The following is a 20,491-nucleotide window of genomic DNA, read 5'->3' as shown; positions in this document are numbered from 1 at the left end:
GAAACTGAGTCTCAGAGAGGGCCAGTGACTTGCCTGGCACCTAAGTGCCTCGGGCACTGTCTACACAGGGGTTGGCATAGGTGTCAGTGGATAGCTCCCTAGGCCTGCAAACAGCCTTGTGAGTGTGCAAACCCTTGAAATGCTCTGGAACCCAATTTCCTAGGTTCCACATTTTGAAGACCCTTCAGCTTCAATGTTCTATGGGTCTTTTGCAGACCCACCTTCACTGTTTTGGAACCAGGGGGAGCGTTCTGCACACTCCGGCCTTTAGCCGGTCCAGTGGCATCTGCTCTCACTGATGCAAGTTCATGTCAGTTGTCTGAGGTCCCACTCCCTTGACTGCCAGAGCCAGCGGGTCATCAGGGCAGACCACTGCTGATGTCCTCGGGTCTGGGGTAGATGGGAGGGGCAGGACTGCATCTTCTGCCTGGTTTCCTTGGACTGGGAGCCAAGGGGAGACTGGCCTCTGACTCAGCCCCACCTTCCCCTCCAGACATTGACGATTGCATCTCCAGCCCCTGTGAGAACGGTGGCACCTGCATCGACGAGGTCAACGCCTTCATCTGCCTTTGCCTCCCCAGCTATGGGGGAAGCCTCTGCGAGAAAGGTGAGTCTCTGCCAAGACCCCAGAAGTAGTACAGGAGCGGGGTCGGGTGCTGGGCCACAGGCTTCCCACACGTGGAGCTCCAGGCCTCTGCCTCTGGTCCCATCGCCATGATTCAGACAGGAAGCAAATCTTTTCCTCGGATAGTCACATAACATAGAATTAACCTTTCCCGAGTGTATGACTCAGTGGCATTCATATATCACAGTGTTGTGCAACCACCACCTCTAGCTCATTCCAAGACGTTTTCATTATCCCCAGAGGAAATCCTGTTCCCAAGAGCAGTTATACCCCCTTCCTCCTCTCCAGCCCCTGGAAACCGCTCATCTGCTTTCTGTCCCTATGGATTTGCCTATTTCATATGTTTACATACAAAGGCGGTTATTTGCTACGTGTCCCTTTTTTGTCTGACTTCTTCCTCTCGGCATGATGTTTTCAGGGTTCAGCCACACTGCAGCACATGTCATCACTTCTTTCCTTTTTGTGGGTGAATCATATTCCATTGGATGGGTCACATGTTGTTTGATGGACATTTGGGCTGTTTTCCCCTTTGTGGCTAATGTGAATAGTGCTGCTATGAATGTTCACATACAAGTTTGTTTCAACACCTCTTTTCCATTCTTTTCTTCCCCTCCATTCTCTCTGGTGTACCCAGGAGTAGAACGGCTGGGTTATATGGTAATTCTGTGTCTAACTTTTTGAGGAGCTGCCAGACTGTTTTCCAAAGGGGCGATGCCATTACATTCACACCAGCAATGCACAAGGGTTCCAACTGCCCCACATCCTTGTCAACACTTACTATCTTTGTGATTATTTTCTGATTAACGTTTCCTAATGATCATGATTTTGAGCATCTTTCCATGGGCTTGTTGGCCATATCTTTGGGGGAGAAATGTCTATTTTGTTGGCCATTTGTATATCTTTGGGGGAGAAATGTCTATTGGAGCTTTTGCCCAGGAGGGAAATCTCCTGAGACCATTTCCTGAGTTCCCAGGATGTGGCCAGGTCAGAGAAGGAGACATCAGAGTTAGGATGAGAGGGGATGGCTGTAATGATCCTCCAGCTGAATCTCTACTTTGCAAAGAGAAAAGATGTGAATAGGGGAGGAGGGCGGTGACAGGGTGATGGGGTAGAGCCGGGGTGGGGTGGGGATGGCCCCCGGCAAGGGGTGGCTTAGCCGCACAGTGACCTCGGATTGAGCCCCCTCTCTGGTGGGCCGGCTGCACTCACAGTTGGCAAGGCCGACCTCAGCCCGATGCCAGCCCCTCATGCTCTCTTTCTGCCCCCCAGATACAGAGGGCTGTGACCACGGCTGGCACAAGTTTCTGGGCCACTGCTACCGCTACTTTGCGCACCGGCGGGCGTGGGAGGACGCCGAGAGGGACTGCCGCCGCCGAGCCGGCCACCTGACCAGCATCCACTCACCAGAAGAACACAACTTCATTAACAGTAGGGACTCTGGGGTGGGCAGTGGTAGCCTTTACAGGCCCTTTGTCAGGGGGATTCCCCCCAGGGTTCCGAAGACGCCACCTTTCTGAAGCCGTGTTCATGAATGCAAGCCCTGGAAGTGAACGTGTTAGTCGCTCAGTCGCATCTGACTCTTTGCAACCCTGTAGCCCGCCAGGCTCCTCTGTCCACGGGATTCTCCAGGCAAGAATACCCAAGTGGGTTGCCATGCCCTCCTCCAGAGAATCCCCCCAACCCAGGGATTGAACCCAGGTCTTCCACATCGCAGGCAGATTCTTTACCAACTGAGCCACCAGGGAAGTCAATGCAAGCCCTGACCAATAATTCACTCAACTGCCTGTGTATTCACTTGTCGGTTCATTTACCCATCCACTTTACTCATTCATTCACCAGCTGTTTAGTGAGCACCTGTTACGGTCCAGGCATCGTTCCAGGCACAGAGAGACACTTTGTCCCGTCCTGAAGGAGTAAGGTTCTCACAGAGGATATAGGCAAACAAGTAAACGTCTAATTCAATGCTGGAGCTTCTCAGCTGGTGCTAGTGCTTAAGAACCCACCTGCCAAAGCAGAAGACTGAAGAGACGAGGTTTCGATCCCTGGGTTGCGAAGATCCCTTGGAGGAGGGCATGGCAACTCACTCCAGTATTCTTGCACGGAGAATCCCATTGACAGAGGAATCTGGTGGGCTACAGTCCATAAAGTTGCAAAGAGTCAGACTTGACTGAAGCGACTTAGCCACCCCGCTACACACACACACACACATCCTATAATTTAACTGGTCTTAAGTGCACTGATGAAAATTAAAACAGGGCCAGGCGTCAAAGGGTGATGGAGAAATATCTGATGCGGGGGATGAAATGAGGGAGAATAAGAGACTAAGAGAAAGAGGCATATCCCACAAATTAAATGCAGCCTTTACCGATTTCCTCATTACCCCTTCTGCCCTTTTTCATCCACGTATTTATTCGTATCTGCCCCATCCTATCCCCTGTTAATTCTTTCATTTGTCCATTCCCTGGTTCACAGGTTTTTCCCCCCTCTATGTAATCAAACACACACACACATCCAGCTGCTTTCTCCTCGGACTCACCCGCCTGCCTGTCCAGCCCTCCCAACAGCTCTCCTAGCTCCTACTCACTCATTTCTCCTGAGACCTGACTTGTCTTTGTTGTTTCCTCCAGCCTTTGGTTTAAGTCACAAGGTGTGGCAAGGCCAGGAGCCTAATCCCAGTCCTTTCTGTGCCCCAGCCCCGCTCCCCAGTCCCCCTGCCCCCAGCCAGTAACTTAGGCTGGCAGAGGCGTGGGTACCCTGCCCTCATGACCTCCACCCCACAGGTTTTGGGCGTGAAAACACATGGATCGGCTTGAATGACAGGATCGTGGAAAGGGATTTCCAGTGGACGGACAACACAGGGCTGGTGAGTGGCGGGAGCCTGGGGGCCTGGGGCCCTGCAGTCAGACTGTTGACTCTAACCCTGCCTGAAATGGAGAGAGCTGGGTGAAGTGCAGTAGTCAGACCCTCTGGCTTCACTTTGCTATCTTGGACAAAATTACCACCAGGAGTGGCTATCAAAAGCCCCCCGTGGGGACCTCCCCTGCTGTCCAGTAGTTAGGACTCCTCACTTGCACTGCCAACGGCCTAGATTCAATCCTTGAATGAGGAACTAAGATCCCGCAAGCCTCTCGGTGCAGCAAACAAACAAATTGAAAAAAAAAAAAGAAAGGCAGTGACTCCGAGATGCTGGAGCAGGTAAAGGAACTTCAGTGAAGTCCCCCATCACACCTGACTTCCCAGCCCTCTGAACAGCCTGGTCACCCAGTGGCTGAGGCGGCAAACCTTGGGCTCAGTTTGACAGCCCCATCTTGCTCACTCTGCCTGGTCCATCAGACATGAATTCTCAAGTGTTCCCACTTCCCCTCTTCTTCCTGCCTGTGCAGCCTCTCTTAGCACTCTCTTGGACACCTACACCAGTTCCCCCCAACTACCACCTCTCCTGCCCCTTTACCTGGCAGCTTTTGGGGACTTTTAAAAAATTTGCGCTTAAATTCACATAACATAAAATGAATCATTTTAAAGTGTGTAATTCAGTGACTTTATTACTTTCACAATATTGTGCAAAAACCATGTTGATCTAGTTCCAGAATATTTTCAGCACCCCAAAAGGTAACCCTGTACACGGGGGCCATTAATTTTTTTTTTCTTAATTTATTCTTTTGGTCACACCACACAGCTCATGGGATCTTAGTTCCCCAACCAGGGATTGAACTCAAGCCCTCGGCAGTGAAAGTGCTGAGTCCTAACCACTAAACCACCAGGGAATTCCCTATAGGGTCCTTTTAAAGATCATATATCAGATCAGGATTATCTGTGCTTTAAGCCCTCTTAAGACAAAAATCACTGCAGATGGTGATTGCAGCCATAAAATTAAAAGACACTTACTCCTTGAAAGAAACGTTATGACCAACCTAGATAGTATATTCAAAAGCAGAGACATTACTTTGCCTACTAAGGTCCATCTAGTCAAGGCTATGGTTTTTCCTGTGGTCGCATATGGATGTGAGAGGTGGACTGTGAAGAAGGCTGAGCGCCAAAGAATCGATGCTTTTGAACTGTGGTGTTGGAGAAGACTCTTGAGAGTCCCTGGGACTGCAAGGAGATCCAACCAGTCCATTCTGAAGATCAGCCCTGGGATTTCTTTGGAAGGAATGATGCTAAAGCTGAAACTCCAGTACTTTGGCCACCTCAGGGGAATAGTTGACTCATTGGAAAAGACTGTGATGCTGGGAGGGATTAGGGGCAGGGGACGACAGAGGATGAGATGGCTGGATGGCATCACGGACTCGATGGACATGAGTCTGAGTGAACTCCGGGTGTTGGTGATGGACAGGGAGGCCTGGCGTGCTGCGATTCATGGGGTCAGACACGACTGAGCAACTGAACTGAACTAAGATAAAAATAAATCTACCTCTTCCTGCTGTGAAAACATTCTGGCACTTCCTCAAAACTTAAACCTTGAATTATCACATGACCCTGTAATTCTGCTCCTAGGTTCAGTTCAGTTCAGTTCACTCCCTCAGTCATGTCTGACTCTTTGCAACCCCATGGATCGCAGCACGCCAGGCCTCCCTGTCCATCACCATCTCCCGGAGTTCACTTAGACTCACGTCCATCAAGTCCGTGATGCCATCCAGCCATCTCATCCTCGGTCACCCCCTTCTCCTCCTGCCCCTAATCCCTCCCAGCGTCAGAGTCTTTTCCAATGAGTCAGCTCTTCACACGAGGTGGCCAAAGTACTGAAGTTTCAGCTTTAGCATCATTCCTTCCAAAGAAATCCCAGGGCTAATCTTCAGAATGGACTGGCTGGATCTCCTTGCAGTCCCAGGGACTCTCAAGAGTCTTCTCCAACACCACAGTTCCAAAGCATCGATTCTTCGCCACTCAGCCTTCTTCACAGTCCAACTCTCACATCCATACATGACCCCTGGAAAAATCATAGCCTTGACTAGACGGACCTTTGTTGGCAAAGTAATGTCTCTGCTTTTCAATATGCTATCTAGGTTGGTCATAACTTTTCTTCCAAGGAATAAGTGTCTTTTAATTTCATTGCTGCAATCACCATCTGCAGTGATTTTGGAGCCCCCCAAAATAAAGTCTGACACTGTTTCCACTGTTTCCCCATCTATTTCCCATGAAGTGATGGGACCGGATGCCATTATCTTCGTTTTCTGAATGTTGAGCTTTAAGCCAACTTTTTCACTCTCCTCTTTCACTTTCATCAAGAAGCTTTTTAGCTCCTCTTCACTTTCTGCCATAAGGGTGGTGTCATCTGCATATCTGAGGTTATTGATATTTCTCCTGGCAATCTTGATTCCAGCTTGTGTTTCTTCCAGTCCAGCGTTTTTCATGATGTACTCTGCATAAAAGTTAAATCAGCAGGGTGACAATATACAGCCTTGATGTACTCCTTTTCCTATTTGGAACCAATCTGTTGTTCCATGTCCAGTTCTAACTGTTGCTTCCTGACCTGCATACAGATTTCTCAAGAGGCAGGTCAGGTGGTCTGGTATTCCCATCTCTTTCAGAATTTTCCACAGTTTATTGTGATCCACATAGTCAAAGGCTTTGGCATAGTCAATAAAGCAGAAATAGATGTTTTTCTGAAACTCTCTTGCTTTTTTGACGATCCAGCAGATGTTGGCAATTTGATCTCTGTTTCCTCTGCCTTTTCTAAAACCAGCTTGAACATTAGGGAGTTCACGGTTCAGGTATTGCTGAAGCCTGGCTTGGAGAATTTTGAGCATTACTTTACTAGTATGTGAGATGAGTGCAATTGTTCAGTAGTTTGAGCATTCTCTGGCATTGCCTTTCTTTGGGACTGGAATGAAAACTGACCTTTTCCAGTCCTGTGTCCATTGCTGAGTTTTCCAAATTTGCTGGGATATTGAGTGCAGCACTTTCTCAGCATCATCTTTCAGGATTTGAAACAGCTCAACCTGGGATTCCATCACCTCCACTAGCTTTGTGCATTTTCTTGGCAAAACTCTATTAGTCTTTGCCCTGCTTCATTCTGTATTCCAAGGCCAAATTTGCCTGTTACTCCAGGTGTTTCCTGACTTCCTACTTTTGCATTCCAGTCCCCTATAATGAAAAGGACACCTTTTTTGGGTGTTAGTTCTAAAAGATCTTGTAGGTCTTCATAAAACCGTTCAACTTCAGCTTCTTCAGCGTTACTGGTTGGGGCATAGACTTGGATAACTGTGATACTGAATGGTTTGCCTTGGAGATGAACAGAGATCATTCTGTCGTTTTTGAGATTGCATCTAAGTACTGCATTTCGGACTCTTTTGTTGACCGTGAGAGCTACTCCATTTCTTCTGAGGGATTCCTGCCCGCAGTAGTAGATATAATGGTCATCTGAGTTAAATTCACCCATTCCAGTCCATTTTAGTTCACTGATTCCTAGAATGTTGACGTTCACTCTTGCCATCTCTTGTTTGACCACTTCCAATTTGCCTTGATTCATGGACCTGACATTCCAGGTTCCTATGCAACATTGCTCTTTACAGCATCGGACCTTGCTTCTATCACCAGTCACATCCACAGCTGGGTATTGTTTTTGCTTTGGCTCCATCCCTTCATTCTTTCTGGAGTTATTTCTCCACCGATCTCCAGTAGCATATTGGGCACATACTGACCTGGGAAGTTCCTCTTTCAGTATCCTATCATTTTGCCTTGTCATATTGTTCATGGGGTTCTCAAGGCAAGAATACTGAAGTGGTTTGCCATTCCCTTCTCTCCAGTGGACCATGACCCACCAGTCTTGGGTTGCCCCGCAGGCATGGCTTGGTTTCATCGAGTTAGACAAGGCTGTGGTCCTAGTGTGATTAGATTGACTAGTTTTCTGTGAGTATGGTTTCAGTATGTCTGCCCTCTGATGCCCTCTTGCAGCACCTACCATCTTACTTGGGTTTCTCTTACCTTGCACTTGGGGTATCTCTTCACGGCTGCTCCAGCAAAGCACAGCCGCTGCTCCTACCTTGGACGAGGGGTATCTCCTTACTGCCGCCCTTCCTGACCTTCAACGTGGGACAGCTCCTCTAGGCCCTCCTGTGCCTGCGCAGCCACCGCTCCTGGGTTGCTCCTCCCGGCCGCGGGCCCTGGCCTCGGGCCTGGGTGGCTCCTCCCAGCTGCAGCCCCTGGCCTCGGGCGCAAGGTGGTTTCTCCCGGTGCCCCTGACCTCGGACGTGGGGTGTCTCCTCCCAGCCGCCACTGGCCTCGGACGCTGGGTAGCTCCTCCCGGCCGCCGGCCCTGGCCTCGGGCCTGGGTGGCTCCTCCCGGCCGTTCCTGCCCCGTCGCAGCCTGGCACTCTGGGCCGCCGTCCCTGACTTCGGATGTAGGGTAGCTCTCCGCCGCGCTTATGCGCTTAGTGCGCCGGCCCGCCGGCGCCGCCGCCTGCGCTATGTAGATACCCAAAAAAAGTGAAAGCAGGGACTCAAACAGATACTGGTACAACCGTGTTCACAGCAACACTGATCATAGTAGCCGAAAAGTGGAAACAACCCAGATGGCCGTCCGTGATGAGCGGATGAAGAGGATGCGATCCATATGTGTAACAAGTACAATTTGGTCATTAAAAATTAATTAAAAAGTAGTGAGAGCATTGTATGAAAGGAGAGAAGGTTAGTACTTCTCTTGACAAGGATGGAAGAGGCCCTTGGGCCTGACAAGCCTACGGTTAAGGCGTTGCCTCGAAATTCGTGGCATCTAACCACTGTTTTTTGTATATGAACCCAGGTATGTGGAATCTACAAAAAACGGTATGATCTTATTTGTAAAGCAGAAATAGAGACACAGACGTAGAGAGCACACAGGGATCCTAAGGGGCAGGGAGGGGTGGGGTGAATTAGTAGACTGGCTTATATATGCTCTTGTTGCTGTTGTTCAGTTGCTCAGTCGTATCTGACTTTTTGCTACCCGTGGACTGCCACGTGCCAGGCTCCTCTGTCCTCTGCTATATCCTGGAGTTTGCTCAAATGCATGTCCACTGAGTGGGTGATGCTATTTAACAGTTTCCTCCTTTGCCTCCCTCTTCTCTTTTTGCCTTCAATCTTTCCCAGCATCAAGGTCTTTTCCAGTGAGTGGGCTCTTCGCACCAGGTGGCCAAAGCTTCAGCTTCAGCATCAGTCCTTCCAGTGAATATACAGGGTTGATTTCCTTTAGGATTAGCTGGTTTGATCTCCTTGCAGTTCAAGGGACTCTCAAGAGTCTTCTCCAGCACCACAATTCAAATGCATCAATTCTTCGGTGCTCAGCCTTCTTTATGGTCCACCTCTCACATCTGTACATGACTGCTGGAAAAACCATAGTTCTCACTATATGGACCTTTGTTGTCAAAGTGACATCTCTGCTTTTTAGTACCCTACCTAGTTTTTTCATAGCTTTCCTTCCAAACAGCACGCATCTTTCGGTTTCATGGCTGTAGTCACTGGCCACAGTGATTTTGCAGCCCAGGAAAGTAAAATCTGTCGCTGCTTCCACTTCCCCCCTTCTGTTTGCCATGAAGTGATGGGACTGGTCAAGTCTAGGCAAGGCTATGGTTTTTCCAGTGGTCATGTATGGACGTGAGAGTTGGGCTATAAAGAAAGCTGAGCACAGAAGAATTGATGCTTTTGAACTGTGGTGTTGGAGAAGACTCTTGAGAGTCCCTTGGACTGCAGGGAGATCCAACCAGTCCATCCTAAAGGAGATCAGTCCTGGGTGCTCATTGGAGGGACTGATGTTGAATCTGAAACTCCAATACTTTGGCTACCTGATGCGGGGAGCTGACTCATTTGAAAAGCCCCTGATGCTGGGAAAGATTGGGGGCAGGAAGAGAAGGGGATGACAGAGGATGAGATGGTTGGATGGCATCACCGACACAACGGACATGGGTTTGGGTGAACTGTGGAAGTTGGTGATGGACAGGGAGGCCTTACATGCTGCAGTCCATGGGGTCACAAAGAGTCGGACACAACTGAGCGACTGAACTGAACTGAACTGATAGGACTGGATGCCATGATCTTAGATTTTTGAATGTTGAGTTTTAAGCCAGCCTTTTCACTCTCCTCCTTACCCTCATCAAGAGGCTCTTTAGTTCCTCTTCATCTGCATATCTGAAGTGGTATCATCTACATATCTGAAGTTGTTGTTATTTCTCCCAGCAATCTTGATTTCAGCTTGTCATTCATCCAGCCTGGTATTTTGCATGATGTATTCCTCATATAAGTTAAATAAGCAAGGTGACAATATACAGCCCTGTCACACTCCTTTCCTAATTTTGAATAAATCAGTTGTTCCATGCAAGGTTCTAGCTGTTGCTTCTTGATCCGCATACAGGTTTCTCAGGAGATGGTAAGATGGTCTGGTTCTCCCATCTCTTTAAGAGTTTTCCACAGTTTGTTGTGATCCATGTAGTCAAAGGCTTTAGCGTAGTCCATGAAGTGGAAGTAGATGTTTTTCTGGAATTCTTGCTTTATCTATGATCCAGCGGATGTTGGCAATTCAATCTCTGGTTCCTCTGCCTTTTCTAAACCCAGCTTGTACATCTGGAGGTTCTTGGTTCACATACTGCTGAAGCCTAGCTTGCAGGATTTTGAGCATAACCTTGCTAGCATATGAAATGAGCGCAATTGTGTGCTGGTTGGAACATTTTTTGGCCTTGCCCTTCTTTGGGATTGGAATGAAAACTGACCTTTTCCAGTTCTGTGTCCACTGCTGAATTTTCCAAATTTTCTGACATATTGAGAACAGCACTTTCACAGCATCATCTTTTAGGATTTGAAATAGTTCAGCTGAAATTCCATCACCTCCACTAGTTTTGTTCATAGTGATGCTTCCTAAGGCCCACTTGACTTCACACCCCAGGATGCCTGGCTCTAGGTGAGTGACCACACCATCGTGGTTATCTGGGTCGTTAAGACCTTTCTGGTGTAATTCTTCTGTGTTTTCTTGACACTTCTTCTTAATCTCTTCTGCTTCTGTTATGTCCTTACCATTTCTACCCAATATTGTGTCCATCCTTGCAGGAAATGTTCCCTATCTCAAATTTTCTTGAAAGGATCTCTAGTGTTTCCCATTCTGTTGTTTTCCTCTATTTCTTTGCACTGATCATTTAAGAAGGCTTTCTTATCGCTCCTTACTATTCTCTGGAACTTTGGATTCAGTTGGGTATATCTTTCCCTTTCTCCCTTGCCTTTCGCTTCTCTTCTTTGCTCAACTATTTGTAAAGCCTCCTGTGTCTAAACTAGATAACGGATGAGAACTTCCTGTACTCAGGAACTCTACTCAGTGCTCCGTGGTGACCCTAAATGGGGAGGAAATCCAAAAGACGGGATATGTGTGTCCATATAGTGGATCGACTTTGTTGTACAGAAGAGACTGACACAGCAGCGTAAAGCAACTATACTTCAATTTTTTTAAAAAGGCAAAAAAAGAAAAAGCACTGATACATGCTACAATGTAGATAAAGCTTCAAAACATTATGCTCAGTGAAAAAAACCAGACATAAAAGGAGTCACATTCGATTCACATGAAATGTCTAGAACAGACAAATCCGTAGAGACAGAAGGTAGATCAGTGGTTGCCAGGGGGGGTGGGGAGCGGCGATGGGGAGTGAGGGATTAATGGGTACAGAGTTTCTGGTTGGTGTGATGAAGTTCTGGGAACAGACAGTGGTAATGATTGTACAACATTGTAAATCCAATTAATGCTAATGAATCGGACGCTTAAAAATGGTTAAAAGAGAAAAAAAATGGTTAAAATAGTAAATTTTGTATTCTATATTTTTATCACAATTAGAAAAAAAAATCCACCTCTTTTCCTCCTCCATGGGAACTGGCCCCTGCCCACTTCCTGACCACACTCTACCTGGATCCAGAAGCCCCAGCCCTCCTGACTCTGTTCGGCTCCTCAGACAGCACAAGTTCAGTCCTGCCTCTGGGCTTTTGCACTAGCTATTTATTCCCTCTGCTTAGAACTCTGTTCCCTGCCTGCATCAGTCTTATCCTTGAGTCTTCAGCTCTCTTATTGCCTCCTCAGGGAAGCCCTCCTGGACTTCCAGTTTGAAGTCACTTTTTGTTCAACTATTTATATAACAATGTGTGACCCATGTGGGAAACTGTCAGGCAGTGAAACAGAAGGCATGAGGACCAGGGAGGAGGGCACCACAGCCTCCCAGCTAGAAGAGGGTTGACTCAGCCTGCAGTGGCAGCCACCCTCAGGGAAGTTAGACCAGTGCTCATTGTAGAGGTGGGGACACTGAGTCCCTAAGAATGTGAGTGGTCCCACAGTGCCAGAGTCTGGGTCAGGACGCAGGTCCCTTGAGCACCCTCTGCTCCCCATTCTTACAGCAATTTGAGAACTGGCGGGAAAATCAGCCGGACAATTTCTTCGCGGGTGGGGAGGACTGCGTGGTGATGGTTGCACACGAGAGCGGGCGCTGGAACGACGTTCCCTGCAACTACAACCTTCCCTATGTCTGTAAGAAGGGCACAGGTACGCTTCTGGCCTGCTTCCCACCCTGCTGCCCCGACTGTCCCTCCTGCCCGTCACTGATCCATTGTTTCGTCTGAGTTCACAAGTGTGGCGTCACTCCAGCCCTGTTTTCACTCTTCACACGTGAGAATACCCATTTCCCCCCAACCTCTCCAACTCTGTGTGTTCTCACACTTTTTGTTCTTTGTTCATCTAAGTCCTGAAAAAAACAGTATATCCTTGTTTTCACAGTTTGCATGTTTGAGGATGAGAATAACCAGCTCTTTATATGCTGATAAGCTCTTTGCATGTACTTTTCCTGTGACCTACCAGTTAATTGCCTTTGTGTAATTTTCTATAGGTTCATTGGTCTTATTGATTTGTAAGAGCTCTTTACATATTATGTATATATATATGTGTATATATATGTATATATAGAGAGAGATTCTCATGTCCTCCGTTCTCTTACACTTTTCTTCATTCTGGCTTCTGTTTCTTTGCCAGTTTTCGTGTCCTTTCTTCATTTCATTTGCTCGGATTATTCTTGCCTCCCATCTCCTTCGTTCGCATCATGCCTGAGTATTACAGGGTGAGATGGGTCCAGGAGGTTCCTGCCCCTCAGAGGGCTCCTGGTTTGAGAGGAGGAGACAGACATATTCACTTCTAGCCTTTCAGGGTCACAGCTGGGCAAAGGGGGGCCTGTTGCGGGTCCCTCGCGACAGGAGTTGGAGCCAGTTTGGCGCTAGTCCCGTCCGCTTCTCTAATGGGAAGCCCCTCTGTCCCCAGTGCTGTGTGGTCCCCCTCCAGCAGTGGAGAACGCCTCGCCCATTGGCGCCCGCAAAGCCAAGTATAACGTCCATGCCACAGTGCGCTACCAGTGCGACGAAGGATTTGCCCAGCACCATGTGGCCGTCATCCGGTGCCGGACCAATGGCAAGTGGGACCGGCCCCAAATCGTCTGCACCAAACGTAAGTGGCTTCCCCCAGACATCCCAACCCACGTGTCCAGCTATATATAGTCTCCAGTTAAACACCTCGTGACTATACACATTGATCCAACTGGCTGTCTGCCATAATACGCCCTTGCCGATAAATGAGAACTTACCAGCCTACCTGGTGTTCCCTCCATTTCCCCCTCCTCCAAGGAGGCCTGTTGTGTCAGGCCCCCCACCTCTTTCTGCCCTCCCTTGCTTCCCTGCAGCCAGGCGGTCCCATAGGATGCGGCGACACCACCATCACCACCAGCATCACCACCAGCATCGCCACCACAAATCTCACAAGGAGCGCAGAAAACACAAGAAGCACCCAGCAGAGGACTGGGAGAAGGAAGAAGGGAATTTCTGTTGAAGAACCAGGCATAAGAAAGCACAACCTCCTTCCCACACCTCCCTTGGAGCCTTCACCTGGGGAGACAGAGCCCAGAGAGAAACAAGAGGGTCCGGAAGCCCCTGAGCCCCAAACCACATCCCCCCACCATACATTCCCACTTGTAAAAAGCTCCTCTCTCCTCCTTCTCACATACACAAGGTCCTCTTGGCAGGTGCAGCCATGTGTCTGGAAAGTCAGTTCTAGTGAGGCTGACCTCTGGGAGCATCTCCCAGTGGAGGGAAGCACAATTGGCAGAGATCATTCTTTGCAGGGGTTTAGTCTTTTGCTGGCAAGGCTCATTGCCAGTTGTGAAAATAAGGCTTTGATAAGGGTGCAAGAATGTGTGTTTGGAGTTGCACTAAGGAATTGCTTTGACTGCCAGAATTCCAGATTAGTTAACTGTCAGATGTCCTGGGCGCAGGCTGAAGCCTTTAGTGAAGGTCATTGGCTTTGGGAGTAGAACATTACATGGAAATACACTGCTTGAACTTGATGACTGCCCTTCCTTCAACGTGGACTTCCGCCCAAGCTTGGTCCTTAGTCTTGGTGGATAAACTGAGTGTGGAATTCCTATGTGCTGAATTCTAGGAATGTTTTTTTGAACAACATCCTTCCATGCCCTCAGGGTTAGGGGTCAGAATAGTCAGAGAAATTTGTGGACAGGGAAGGGCATTTGTGTTTCTGGCTTTCCCAGGTCTAGTCCAGTGCTGAGATTTGGTGGTTTTCCATGTGTGGTGAATTTTATGCACACCCAAACGCACACACACAGATGAGAGGACGTTTAGGGCTTGACAAGCCCAGGTTTCTTCCCCCTCCATCTCTCAGGGAGACAAAGAACCTCCTTTGTGGACCAAGGAGGTGCCACGTTTTCTAGCTCAGTGCCCACATCCATCCCTCAAGCAGACCTTGGTAGTGCTCCTGCCCTGGGTCCCATCCCTCCCCTCAGCCCATTCATTGCCTGGTGGACTAGAAATGCTTAACCCTTGAAGTAGCAACATCTACCTATGGTAATGTAGAGAGTTGTGCTGTGTTAAACCCGAGATATACACACACACATTTTTCTTTTAGTTTTTCAAGTGATAAAGAAATCACCTTGCCTTCCTGCCCAGAATCTACAATGTGTAAAACGTCTCCCCAAGCCAGATCTCTGGATCAGCGTCCTGGTCTCTGGCAAGGAAAGATCCATAGCTTTTCCTCCATGTCCTTTGTCCACTCTCAGCCTCTCTAGTTTGGGTAACATCTGTGGATTAGTGTTAAAAACCACAGTGGAGCATGGCCCTGTGCAGGAAAGAAAAATAAGCAAATATGTGGTCCATGGAAGGGTTCAGTAGAGGAAGAAGTGGATTGACTGAGCCTGTATCCCTCCAGGGAAGTCATAATCATAGATGACAGCTATGGACTAGGTACCAAGCTAAGGGCTCACACACTGCCTCCTTGAATCTTCTCAACAGCCCGGTGACTTAGGAACCATTATTTTCCCATTTTACACAAGACAAAACTGAGGCTCAGATAAGCAAAAGGCACTGGCTTGCAAGACGAATAAGGATTTGGCCCTGCCTCTGGCTGCTTCCAAACCCTGCTCTCTATTGTGGGGAAAGGAGTTGAAACTTAATTATGCTCAACACACAGGAAGATTTAGGAAAAGATTGAGAAGTCCAAACTAGACCCACATCCTTGACCATGATCTTTAGTCTTCCCTGCCGTAGACATTATCCACTATCCCACCTTACGCTTATTGTTGAGAAAGCCCAGGAATATAGGTTTGCCTTCTAGCTTTGATAATTCCTCTTGGTTTAAAAAACATAATAACACATCTCAGTCGTCCATGTCACAGAAGAATCTCCCTTTGTTTGGAGTGGTGGGGGACTCTAGAGGTGCAACCTTTTTGAGGGGTCTTGGTTTATGCTCCTTGCCCTTGGCCCCTTCCGCCCCTTGCCCTGCCCACACCCCAGCTCCACGGCAGGAGGGGGCTTCGATCTTTTCTAAAGTGGGTGGTTTGTCTTTTGGTCTTCCCCTTTGAGGTGTGCATGTGTCTGCGTGTGCCGCGTGTGTGGCATGCGTGTGAGTGTGTGTGCGCGTGAACAGCTTTGGGTCCCGTTGGTTTTGCTGCCAGCTGCAGTGTTCCGTGGGTCTGTGGTATCTGACACTGTGGACATTACTGTACTTCTTGGACGTTTTAATAAAATTTTTTAACAGTTCAACCTGCCTCTTGACACCTTCATTCAGTCATTCAGCAAGGACTTACTGAGCAGCTATTATGAGCCATGTACTATGTTGGATGTTGGGGAGATAGTGATGAACAGGACAGATGTGATGCCTGGGAGGTGGTCAAGGAGATCTTCCTGGAGGAGGTGAACAGAATCTAAAGGGAGAATAGTGTTAGCTGGATGAAGAAGGGAAGAAAGCAAGAGAGTTTCAGGTGGAGGGAAGAGTAAAAGTGAAAGTCTCCTTGCAGAAGGGAACATGGTTCATTTGAGAAACAGTAAATTGTCCATAGTGGCTGGGAGAGAGTGACAGAGGTAGACAGTGGGGGGACATGAGGTCAGAGAGGCAGAGGATGAGCCACGCAGGGCAATATGGGCTGCATGAGGAGTGTGGGCGTTATTCTAAAAGCAGTAATGACAAAAAGCAATATAAACAAGATCAAAAGGCAAATGCCAAGCTTGGAAACAAGTTTCAGATCAGAGATAATGGAATTGTTGCCTTAAAGAGCTCCTACAATTAAATCCGTGTCCCCGGCATTAGCAGGTGGATTCTTATCCACTGAGCTACCAGTCCACAACAGGAAAAAAAAAAAAAACAACCAATAATCCAATAGCCAAATGGGCAAAGGATATGAACAAAAAGCTCAAAGAAAAGGAAACAAGATGGCTGTTAAGCTACAAAATATGCTCGATAAAATAATACACAATTTTCAGATTACCAAGAAACACAAGTTAGGACATATAAATAAAAGGAAATAATAAATTTCACAAGAGGGAGGTTTTGCATATTTTAATGATGACAGTGTATTGGAACTGAGAATGATTTATGATTTACTCAACAGCCTGCAGCTAAGGTCAAAGTGGAGGATGGTCAGCTTCATGTAACAAGTGAATTGCAAGTGACAACCACAGAGAGAGATTCTTTTTCACCTAATAAGCTGGCCAAGGCAACAAGTGATGACACATGACGCAGGTGAAGGTGTATGGAAATCGGCAAGTGCATCTATTGTGAAATGAGTGAAAGTCGCTCAGCTGTGTCTGACTTTTTGTGACCCCATGGGCTAATACAGTCAGAACAGAATACTGGAGTGGGTAGCCTTTCCCTTCTCCAGGGAATCTTCCCAACCCAAGAACTGAACCGGGGTCCCCTGCATTGCAGGCAGATTCTTTACCAACTGAGCTACCAGGGAAGAACCACATCTGCTGCTGCTGCTGCTGCTGCTGCTGCTGCTGAGTCACGTCAGTTGTGTCCGACTCTGCGTGACCCCATAGACGGCAGCCCTCCAGGCTCCCCTGTCCCTGGGATTCTCCAGGCAAGAACACTGGAGTGGGTTGCCATTTCCTTCTCCAATGCATGAAAGTGAAAAGTGAAAGTGACATTGCTCAGTCATGTCCGACTTGGCGACCCCATGGACTGCAGCCCACCAGGCTCCTCCGTCCATGGGATTTTCCAGGCAAGAGTACTGCAGTGGGGTGCCATTGCCTTCTGCTACTAATGGGCTATAAATTGGCCTCACCTCTAGGAATAGTTGGAAACCCTACCAAAATGGCAAATCTTGACCCCTTGATCAAACAACTCCTGATATCATCCTCCAGTTATACACACTGGTGTGATGACCAGGGTACTTATTACTAACAACAGAATATGGGAAATATGCAAATGGCCACTATTAGGAGACTGGTTACAAAAGTTATGGTGCATCCAAAGAGCAGCGCCAATCTTTAGAAGAATGCTGGCAGCGGAGGGGAGTGATTTTTTTACAAGCTGAAGGAAGCCAGTCCCCAAACATATTATTAAGTAAAAAATAGAGTTACTTTAAAAGTATGTATGGCACACAAATGTTCGTAGCAGTGTTATTCACAATAGAGATGGCAAATACCCAAATGTCCATTAACCAATAAAAGAATAAACAAAATGTGATATGTATATATATGAATATTATTCAACCATAAATATCATACGGAAAGGAGCCAGACACGAAAGAAACACATAGTGTAGGATTCCACTTATATAAAATATCAAGACTCGGTAGATCCGTACAGATGGGAAGTAGATTAACAGTTGTCAGAGCAGGGAGAGAGGGCAGGGAGAAATGGAGAGACTGCTTAATGGGTATGGGGTTTTCTTTGGGGTGATGAAAATGATAGAGATGATAGCTGCACAGTGCTGTGACTGTACCAAATGCTACTGAATTGAAGTCTTTAAAATGTTTATAATGGTGAGTTTCATACCATGTGAAATTTTACAACATAAAAAGTATATATTGGGATTTCTCTGGTGGCTCAGTGGCTAAGGCTCTGCACTTCCAAGGAGTCCGGGCTTTATCCCTGGTGATCCCCGGGCTTTATCCCTAGATCCCACATGCCACAATTAAAGATCCTGCGAGCCACGATGAAGATCAAAGACCCCACGTGCTACAACTAAGACTCGGTGCTGCCAAACACATAAGTAAACAAATAAGAGGATACGTTGCCTGCTTCCATTTGTGTAAAAGTGAGGAGGAAAATGATACATGCATGTTTCCTTGAATGAATATAAAACCTCTTCCGAAGGACATGTAGGAACTCTTAGACGTCTCTGAGAAGTGCACTGGCTGCTGGAAGACAGGAGAGAGATACTTTCCTGAATATCTAGCTTCCGGAGGGGCTCCACTCCAGGTGGGCTCTTGAGGCCTCCACTCCAACAGTGCAGAGCCCCAGCAGAAAGAGGGTTCCTTTGATCCTATTGGTCCGTCAAAATCCCAGGGCCTGCATCTCATTGGTCTACCTGGGCCATGTCCACCCCTGGACCCATTAGGGTCTCCCAGGAACATGAGTCACAGCACTCACTGTCCAGTGGAGTCAGCCCCTCTGACTTACAGAATGAGAGAAGGAAAACTTAGTTACCCAGGGCACAGCCAGGATGTCAGACCCCAAGGAGAGAGAAAGGATGTCAGCAGGGAAAAGGAGGGATGAAAGAAATCTCACGCACTCATCTCCAGAAAAATGACCCATTACCATTCTCCTATGCAAGGAAGCTAAGGCTCAGTTGGAGCCCAAGGCTCTCTAACCAGGAGGCTGGACCCTGACTTCAGATGAGTGGTTGGAATTTCTAGGAGTTCTGTCCCATCTGATATTGAAGCACCAGCAGTTAAATCAACCATCCACTTCTCCAGCCATATCAGACATTTACACTTCTTTTTTCTCTTCTCCTTTCTTTGTATCCCAGAAACTTTTCACTACTTCTTAGCCCACACTCCCCTGACCCCCACCTTCACCCCACCCCATGGAAAATATGCAACTTCTCTGCCTTCCTGATGCAGGAAGTCAACATCCAGTTTCACACACTTTGTTTCCAAGGGACTGAGAGGAACGTTGGGTTGGTTAGTGACCCAATTAGGACAGGGCTGAGAAGGGCCAGACCCATGGGAGGTGGCTCAAGGGAGAGAGGAACATGATGGGGGAAGGGAGAGGAAAGAGGTTGGGGAGAGGGAATGAATGGTCCTGAGGAATGAGAGAAGTTTCCCAACCAAATCATCACCGAGCCCCCCTGCTGCCCCAGCTGAAAAACATTTTGTCTACCAATGTGCATGTTTGAAGTAACTACCCACCAACTGCCTCATTTTCTCACTCATCAAAAAAAGAGAAAAGATTTATTGAGCCCCCGCTGTAACACTTTGCACTCACTGGAACCTTAAGAGCAGCCCTGGTACAGAGGAGGAAACATGATCAGGGGTTTCATCACTTGGTCATAGAGGCAGAATTCAAACTCAGGCACACCTGGTCTCCAAACCCACAGATGAGTTTCCTGGAGATGGATGTGACAATAGGAGGGCTCCAGGAAGGACCCCAGTGCTACTCCAAGCAAGACTTCGAAACTGGGGTCTCCAACAGCTGGGGTGGCCTTGTTCATGGACATTCTCCCTGAGCCAGCTATTAACACTGGGGAGTTTGACTGGGTCCTGACTTGTTAACACAAATCGCCCCTTAGAACCTGGAGTTCAGAGTGGATTTTGAGGTTTACAGACAATTCCACCTCTCTCGGATCTCTAAGAAGGGAAATGTGGGGGTAGGGAGGGTAGAAAAGGAGAGAGGACCTCAGGGAGAATGGGGATGTGGTCTCAGAGAGGAAAAGAGGAGCCTCACACTTGCATAGCACGAAGGGTTGGGGCACACCAGAGTCTCATTTGCTCATCTGGGTGTTGCAAGGTTTTCTCGTACACAGCTGTTGTCTGGGATGGAGTTAGCGTGCAAACGAAGGGTATCCAGCAGCTCCAGAAGTTCGCCTGGAGCTGGGCCCATCTGGTGAAGGGGCAGCCGTTAAGCCCTATGGAGCAAGTTCGGCCCATGGTAAGAAGTTCCTGAGGACTGGGAAGTCAGTTGTCATGGAGATGACGCTGGCAGCCTCTTTGGTGACAATGTGGAGGGGCGGGCCCTACCTACAAGAGAAAGCCTAAGGGGACAGGTGTTCTGTTATTTCAGATACCGGAGTTTAGTCTCCATGGCAACAGCTGCTGGGTCCAAGCCGCTTGGGGGCGGAGCTTGGAGAGGAGCAGGGAGCTGGGGCGCCCGCGGAAGGGAGCAGCCTGTTTCCATGGTGAGAGCTGGAGAACCGAGCGTTGGGTCACTCTCAGGACAGTTAGAGGAGAGGGTGGTCTCCTTGGCTGTTGGTCAGGGTGAGGACAGTGGGAGTGAAGCTGTAGGTCCCTGGGGTGAAGGCGGCTAAGATGGGAAACGTGTGGTATCCATGGTTACAGCTGGAGGAGGGAGGCACTAACTCCATGGGTGTGACTGGTGAAGGAAGGGCTGTGTGACTCTAGGTGACAGTGGAAGCTGGGCTGGTCGCCTTGGTAACAA

The 20,491-nt window shown here is 48.1% G+C and overlaps 1 protein-coding gene and 1 non-coding gene across 2 annotated transcripts in view; both read left to right on the top strand.

Moving 5' to 3' along the window:
• Nucleotides 1–13,430, top strand: part of NCAN (neurocan) — a 31,482-nt gene extending 18,052 nt beyond the window's left edge. The window contains exons 11-16 of the mRNA XM_068980895.1: nt 494–607; nt 1,895–2,053; nt 3,406–3,488; nt 11,960–12,104; nt 12,870–13,052; nt 13,285–13,430. Coding sequence (XP_068836996.1) covers nt 494–607; nt 1,895–2,053; nt 3,406–3,488; nt 11,960–12,104; nt 12,870–13,052; nt 13,285–13,430 — 830 coding nt within the window. The remainder of the gene's footprint in view (nt 1–493; nt 608–1,894; nt 2,054–3,405; nt 3,489–11,959; nt 12,105–12,869; nt 13,053–13,284) is intronic.
• LOC138086722 (U6atac minor spliceosomal RNA) lies at nt 8,230–8,352 on the top strand. Its single transcript, XR_011145427.1, has one exon. It is a non-coding gene; the product is annotated as a U6atac minor spliceosomal RNA (small nuclear RNA).
• Nucleotides 13,431–20,491: the final 7,061 nt, after the last annotated feature.

Source organism: Capricornis sumatraensis, chromosome 9 (genome assembly GCF_032405125.1).
Source record: "Capricornis sumatraensis isolate serow.1 chromosome 9, serow.2, whole genome shotgun sequence".
Taxonomy (NCBI): domain Eukaryota; kingdom Metazoa; phylum Chordata; class Mammalia; order Artiodactyla; family Bovidae; genus Capricornis; species Capricornis sumatraensis.
Note: the sequence above shows the minus strand (reverse complement) of the source record. Positions and strands in the feature narration are given on the sequence as shown.